Below are 7,848 nucleotides of genomic sequence, written 5' to 3'. Positions count from 1 at the left end.
AAGGGGGCGGAAATCGGAGGGGGAGACGAACCATGAGAGACTATGGACTCCGAGAAACAAACTGAAGGTTTTAGAGGGGAGGGGCTGGGGAATGGGTTAGCCTGGTGATGGGTATTAAGGAGGGCACGTATTGCATGGAGCACTGGGTATTATATGCAAACAATGAATCATGGATCACTACATCAAAAACTAATGATGTACTGTATGGTGATAACATAATAAAATAAAATTTAAAAAAATAATCTATGCTCACCATAGAAATTTTGGAAAATATAGGGGCACCTGGGTGGCTCAGTCGTTAAGCGTCTGCCTTCGGCTCAGGTCATGATCCCAGGGTCCTGGGATCAAGCCTTGCATTGGGCTCCCTGCTCAGTGGGAAGCCTGCTTCTCCCTCTCCCACTCCCCCTGCTTGTGTTCCCTCTCTCGCTGTGTCTCTCTCTGTCAAATAAATAAATAAAATCTTTAAAAAAAAGAAATTTTGGAAAATATAAAAAGAATATAAAGTAGAAAACAAAATCACCGATGATCCCACCCCGCAAAGACCACCAGTGTGAGGTCAGGCCATCTCTCCTTCCATTTTAATTTAAAATGTACTTGAGATCACAACGTACATGTAGCTTCTTTCCCTGTTATGTGTTTCACGTGGGCCATTTTCCCAAGGCCGTTACACATGCTTCGTAAAAACGATCTTTTTCTTGAAAAGAGTTGCAAAGAGTCACGACTTTATGGCTTTTGTTAAGACGGTATGTTCTCACTACAACACAGCAAAGTCCGTGAAGAAAGTGAAAACTAAAATACTCGGGAGCGTCATGATTGAGATGGTGGCTGCTCGAATATATTCACTTTGAGAAGATTCACTGACCTGCACACTTATGGTTTGAGTAGTTTTCTGCATGTGTGTTCTTCACTTTAAAAAAGTTAAAACAAACCTTACCTCCCCCAAACGGTCATGTGTTACTGTTTGGTAAACATAAGGCATCTATCTGTGTCTCACGGACATCGTGTTAGTCAAGTATTCTCCAAAGAAACAGAAACAATAGGATGTGTGTATACACAGACACACACAGAGCAGAGGGAGGAAGGGAGGGAGAGACAGAGAGAGAGGAAGAGGGGGAGAGAGTTAGAGAGAGATTGAGATTGAGATTGATTTTAAGGAACTGGCTCCCCCAATCATGGGTACCAGCAAGTGCAAAATCTGCAGGGCAGGCTGGTAGGCTAGAGACTCAGGGAAGAACCAATATTATAGTTTGAGTCCCCAGAGCAGTCTGTTACCAGAATTCCCTCTTCTTCTGGGGAGGTCAGTCTTTTTCTATTAAGGTCTTCAACTGGGATTGGATGAGGCCCACCCATAATAAGGAGGGTAATCTGCTTTACTGAAAGCCGACTGATTTAAATACTGATTTTGTCTTTAAAAATGCCTTCACAGAACCATCTAGAACAATGTTCAACCAAATATCTAGGTACTGTGGCCTAGCCGAGTTGACACATACAATTAACCATCATAGGCATTTACCTGGGTAGAGAGCTAGAAGGATGGAGGTATGCCTGGGGTGATGGATGGACGGAGATAATTCATGTGTCAGCGTGACTTCACAGCTGCAGATTATTTCATAGAATGGGCGTACGGTGATTTATTTACGATTCCTTGTTGTTGGGCGCTTTGTTTAATTCCTGTTTCTTGCGCATCGATCACATTAACATGGCATCTTTACCACCTTCGAGTGCCCAGCTCAGCATCACCTGGGCACTGAGGATGCGGGGTCGGGTACCTCACAGCCCTGCCTGTAAGGAGCCCTCAGGCTGGCTCGCACTTGATTCTCACTGGCTTTGTGGTTTCAGGTCAGAAGAGCCCTCTCCCCAGTGGTTAAAGGAGCTAAAATCCAAGAAGAGGCAAAGCCTGTATGAGAACCAAGCTTGAGCAGGTATGAAGTGGGGATGCAGTGAGGAACCTGGACCGGGAGACAAAGGGTCAGAGACTCGAGGTGTTGTATCCTAGGAGAGAGAAGGGAAAATGGGTGCGGGTGTTCTGGGTTCCAATAAAGAGGGTAGTGCTGATCTGTTTCCTCTTAGGGGAAAAAAACCCAGGTGGGCAGCCTGGTCGAGGAGCCAGATAACCTAGGCTCTGGGCTCACGCACTTCTCACTGCATCTCAAAACCCTTTTATGAAGTGGAAAGGCAGGACATCAGGGGTTAGCTTAATCCGAAATGTCTCCAGTTTTTACATTCATATACAACCTGTATGATTAAAATTTAATTTGAAAAAAAAAAAAAGAAGGATATGAAAAAGTCAAATGATTAGATATGCCCTGGTGTGGGTCCCAAATGACTTCATATCTCAGGGGAACTTCAGGTTCCCCATCTGTAAAATGGGGTAACAGTGCCCATGTCACTGAGGGGTCCCCGGGGCTCACTGAGGAGGCACTGAAGTGCTGGCGGTCAGTCCTACGTGTAGGAGCATACGGCTCATACCCCCTGAAAGCTGGCTCTGATGTGAGCAGCCCAGGAGACCCGCCAGCCCCTTCCCCGGAAACCTCAGATGCAGAAGACACTGACCACAAAGCATTTTCCTGACCTGCTTAGTGGCAAAACCTGACCTGTGTGGATGTCTGTACTTTACGCTGCGGGTATATTATGGGGTGTTTCATAATATATATGTGTGCACATATGCATGTGTATCTGTGTATATAATAACCACCCCCCCAAATTCTAAATCCCCAGGTAATCTGTGCTCAAGGGTTTTGGATAAGGAATGGGATCCTGTGTTGATTTTGTGTGTAGTGCTCTTACATGTGATATCTCTCTGAACCTTCCAGCCATCCATTTGAGGAAACAGGCTGGAACCCTCACCTGACCCTAAACTTCATGTGGGTTCTACTGCACCTGGCCACCTGCCACCTTCCTCACCCCACTCCAAAAAAAAAAAAGTCACCTTTCCCAGCCTGTGGCCTGTGGGGATGGGGGGATGGCCGTCTCGAAGAATACCAGACAAGGTTTAAAGGCTTGATGGCCGAGACACCTAGGGTCCCATGTTCCTCTTGCTGACGCCAGGACTGTCCCTTTCTTTCCAGACAAGGGTCACTGCCACATCTAACGAACAGAAGCCTTAACTGTCAGAACCCGAAGATGAGGCCACACTGATGCCATTCCTTCCTGCACAAGGCTCCCTCCCTGGGCCCTTCCAGTGGGGTGGAGAACACGGCCCCGTGCCTCCTGCCTCTCCACAGGCTCCCCTCCCCCGCCGCCGATCGGGGCGCGAAGACCCGCCCTCCTCAAGCCCTTGCATGTCTCCGCAGACAACACTTGAGGCTGAGGACGAAGCCAGGCTGCCCAGAATTGTCCATGCTGGTGGTTTTGTGTTTTATGTGAACACTGTGCATTTCTACCCACCGTAGACATCACTCTGGGACCGTCAGTCTGAGGCTGGACCATCTCCCCGGGTTCTGGAAAACACCTGTATTATGAGGGCACCTCTCCCCTCGCCACCCCCACCAACCCCCACCAGGGCAGGTCCTTTCAAAAGCCTGTTTCCAAGGAAGAAGAGACTCCGTTTCCTGCTGTGACTGTGGCCCAAGGCAGGGTCATGGGGTTGGGTTGTGATTGCTTTATGGGCCAGTTCCACCTCCTTCCCTCTCCCAAGAATCAGCAGCTCCAATTTTTTAAACATACCCACCCTCTCGTTTCAAGTGTATTTATCGTCACAATGGGGCCGTGCGCATAGATGACCTGCTCATTATACATCACTTCGGTTTGCTTTAGAAGGCGTTAAAGCAATAATTCAGCCAGCTTTCTTTGAAATTTGATATGTATACGTTTTTTACGTTCAAGAGCAGAAGGAAAGATGTGTGAATAATTGGCTTGAAGTATCCGATCGTCTCAGGTTATCTTACCCCATCCATGTTTTTAAAAGAAAATTCCCGTTGTCACCTTTGTATATATATTTTCCTGGTTTCTTTTCATTTGAGCTCTGATTTCTGTGGAGTGACCATTGTCCCTTGGCCTCAAGGGTTCATCAAAGGCAACCCGATGGCAGTGTCTTTCGCACCCAAACATCAGACCCGCCCTGAGAATCTTCTTCTCCAGTCTTTTTTGAACAGCGCCCAAGATGGAAGCATCATTCCAAATTGGAACAAATGCATGAATGGGAGGGAGGGGGTTCTTCTGTTTCCTCTCACCTCTTCCTTCTACCACTCCCCCGCCACACCCCCTGCCAACTCTGCCTGACCAAGTGCTTCCTTTAGGTCCAAATGCAGGAAGGGAGGGGTCTTGCTGAAATCCTTCTCTGGACAGACGTGCTGGATGCCAGGTGACAACGTATGGGTTTTGCTTTGCCTCCTTTTATTTTTTTTTCTTGCTATCTCTAAGCTCATTCCCAGGAATCTCTAAGACCTCTGGGGGTCGTAGGCACTCTCTATATGGTCTTTCTTTTTGGAAATCCTCAACACCAGCCTCCTCCATGTCTGAAACCCAAGGCTCCAGCAAACATCCTGGATGTGCTTGACTGGCCACCTGCGATGCCTGGAGTTGCCATAAACTGTGTGCCAACCTTGCTTGGGAGATGCCCGTTGGTGAGAAAGACGCTTGGGGCAGTTCATAGGGTCCCCTGTGACTGCTGAGGGACCCCAGGGCTGAGTTTTTTAAGGCTAGATAGGGAAGAGATGGGCCACATGCACGCCCACCCACTGACTTCCCAAGACATGAAAATCTTTCTTGATAAATCCACTATTTGCAAATGGTGTCAAAACATACCTTCCTTCTCCCTGGCCACATCTCCAGGAGTCTCCATTTGTCTCCCCCATCTCTTCTTCCTTTCACCCTTTGCCATCTCTTCCTTCTCTTGGGGGTGGGGGTGAGGGGTGGAGAGGAATCCTGTTTCTCCAGGTTCAGCACCATGGACAGGGACTGAAGCCCCGCCCCCTCCCCCAGTCTGACCTTTGGCTGACCTTTGGCTACCGTTGTTGTCGACCCAGTCACCCACCCAGCCACCCACCCAGCCTTTTGCATCTGGAAGCCTCATGCATCTGTGTCTGGAGCTTTGGCCCTGCTTGATAACAGTGTGTGTTCTTCCCTGAGGTAGTGGTCAGTGGTCAGTCTGTTATCTGTGGCCCTTGGGTGGAAATTTGATTCCTCCAGGAACTGCTGCTTTGGGTGATTTTTCTTTCCTTTCCTTCTTTCTTTGTTTTAGATCCAGTTAATGTTCTGTTTTGTTCTGTTTTGAAGAAGGCTTCACGCCCAGCGTGGAGCCCAACGCAGGGCTTGAACTCATGACCCTGAGATCAAGACCTGAGCTAAGATCAAGAGTCAGACGCTTAACCAACTGAGCCATCCAGGCGCCCCGAGATCCGGTTAATGTTTTAAAACAATTTTGATGCGGTGGCTCTCCAGGGCCATAGGTCCCCTTGGAAGACACTCCTCATGTTCTGACCAACTCTTCCTGGCTGCTCTCTGTCTTTCCTTCAGGTGGGAAGGGCCCCTTGGTACCATCTTGGACAGTAGGAATAGACCTGCTCTGTTCAGTGAGACTATAGATACCATGCAAAACCCTCCAATTCTTAATTAGTTATGTTTCAGCCCAAGTATACCCAACAGGGAAGAAAAACACTTGAACATGAGATGAACCTGGAGATCTTTTGCCCAGCCTCCCACACCTTGATTGGAAACAAAAATCCATTTAATTCCTCACTGATTAGGACATACAAAGTCCACCCACCCCCCTTGAAACTGACGAGAGCAGCCTCACCTCTCCACTGCAGAGTGGACCCTCACAGTGGGTCAGGAACCACCCTCTCCATGCAGGCTCCCCTTGACCTCTGGATCCCACTATGCTCAGTGCAACCAAGTTAGAAGTGGCTGATGCCTGGAACTTTTGCAGATAGCTGGGCAAGCGTGTCGTTGGTTTTCCTCTCTTTCTAAGCCAAGCGGTTTGTATGCTGGTTTTCTGGCCCTAAGCGAGCGGTTTCTATGCTAGTTTCTTGAGTTTGCCTGGAGCCGCCTTTGGAAATCTGTCTCTTTTTAAACTAACTTAATATGCCTTAATCGTTTGTATGCAATCAAGTCACCTGCCCTCATCTAATCACCTTCCTGGGGGCCTTTGGCTCTCCTTAAATGAGAGTCTTGCACAGAAAGCAAATCTCTCTGTATGTACAATCTGTCTACAGACACACAAACACACACACCCTTTGCACATCAGCATTTTGACGGCTGGTGTTTTGATAAGTCTGTATCTAGATCCCCTTCTTCGTGGCTCTTGCCTGATGAAACAGAGGCCTTTGGCCTATGAAATCCCGTGGCGAGACCTCAAGAATCAGTTTTATGGAGAATTCCTTGGTGCCACCAGAGAAATTCTGGTGAGGCTGAAGCCTCACGTTGTTTCATGGGGGGTTTGGAGTGACACAGACCTGACAGCCTCAGGTTATCCGGGATTCGGGAAAAGGACAATCAGATGGGAGCTCTTCCAGGGGGACAAGCCAAGTCCTATGCTCTCAGACAAATGTGTTTGCCTTTGTGCGTCCAAGGAAGTGAGGCCAACTCTAGGTATTGCTAAGGAGCGAGCATCGAAATAGACGCAGGCCTGAGGTCCCAGAGCTTAGAGGCTGTGCAAGGGAGTGGAGGAAACCCATGGCGTGCCCGCCCCCGCCCCCCCAGAGGGGAGCTCAGCTGCTCGCACTCAGACCTGGTGGCCGCTTTGTCCACTTAACGCTTATGCATTTTCTCATCACAATGCCCCCAGATTGCCCCAGGAGCTAGGCATAATCATACAGCTGAAAATCCATAGGCGTGTGGTCAGATCACCTCCAAAGCTAAATGCTTTTTTAAAGATGACTTGGGCTGGCGTGGAAGACGGTGTTCCACGGAGAACGCTGTCGAGCCTGCCTCTCACTCTCCAGTTCTGTGTTTACCCCTCAATCCCTGTGGTACCCCCTCACCCCCCAGTCCCGTCCCTTCGTACAGGAAACCAGATTACTTAGCCTGTGTGTAAACTAGCATTTCAGGGTGAGCCCGAGGGATGTAGAGGCAGGAGAAAAGGTCTATCCAAGGGGAGACACCCTCGCCCCTAATTTACACTGTGACAAGTCACTAGAGTAAATGGGGAAGCCTCCTACAGCCTCAATTGTGCCTTTCTTCCTCCACCACGCATTCAGACGTGGAAGCAAAACTCCCATGGCATTGTGATTCCACGGGGGAAGAGGGACAATATTGACGTGGAGGGAACCACTTGAAGCAGGCGGGACCCACTCCACATCTGGAAGGGGGTCCACCTTGGGCTACAGCCACCTAGGGAGCCGTGGATGTGGGCTCTGCCGAGAGGCTGCTACAAATCAACCCTGTTGGGGTTTTGGGCAAGCTGAGGTTCTGGAAATGCAGAGCCACATGGAAAGCCAGTGGGCGCAAGTGTGCTGGGTCTTCGCCAGGCTCTCCCCTTTGGTTACCCCCCTCCAACCCTCTAGAATTTGCTTTCTTTTGTTGGGATTGGTTCCTGCAGGGAGGGGTGCAGAAATCTGTGTTCTGGAAAATCAGCCTGAGGTTCCTGGCAAATTAACCCTTAAAATCAATCAGCTTCTCCCCCTCCCTTAAATCTCCTTAAATAGTCACCCTCTAACCTGGTACCTGAACATGTCCCTCCATGATTCAGACTGGCCCTTTTTTTTGACAATCTCCAGTGGTATCATGTCAGCAAAAAAAAACACCAAAAACCAAACAAACAAACAAAAATCATGCTGTTGTCTAAAGAACAATTTGAGCTTTTTTACTGGTCTCATTCCAAATAGCCTTATAGATCCTGTAAATAAGGGGCTCGCAAAAGTAATATATTGTGTTACGGAAGATATTTTGTACTGTGTTGTTTCCTAA

At 48.6% G+C, this 7,848-nt stretch overlaps 1 protein-coding gene across 9 annotated transcripts in view; it reads left to right on the top strand.

Moving 5' to 3' along the window:
* The window catches only part of KIAA1671 (KIAA1671 ortholog), a 181,899-nt gene extending 174,186 nt beyond the window's left edge, over positions 1–7,713 (top strand). For all 9 annotated transcript variants that reach the window (XM_081801945.1, XM_081801948.1, XM_081801947.1 and 6 more), the window contains 2 exons: positions 1,840–1,922; positions 3,069–7,713. In XM_081801945.1, coding sequence (XP_081658071.1) covers positions 1,840–1,918 — 79 coding nt within the window. In that variant the 3' untranslated portion in view covers positions 1,919–1,922; positions 3,069–7,713. The remainder of the gene's footprint in view (positions 1–1,839; positions 1,923–3,068) is intronic.
* Positions 7,714–7,848: the final 135 nt, after the last annotated feature.

The sequence above is a fragment of the Leptonychotes weddellii genome, chromosome 13, assembly GCF_054177405.1.
Source record: "Leptonychotes weddellii isolate Sample4059 chromosome 13, ASM5417740v2, whole genome shotgun sequence".
NCBI classification, from domain to species: Eukaryota; Metazoa; Chordata; class Mammalia; order Carnivora; family Phocidae; genus Leptonychotes; species Leptonychotes weddellii.
The sequence above is the reverse complement of the archived record's forward strand: the minus strand, read 5'-3'. Positions and strand labels throughout refer to the sequence as shown.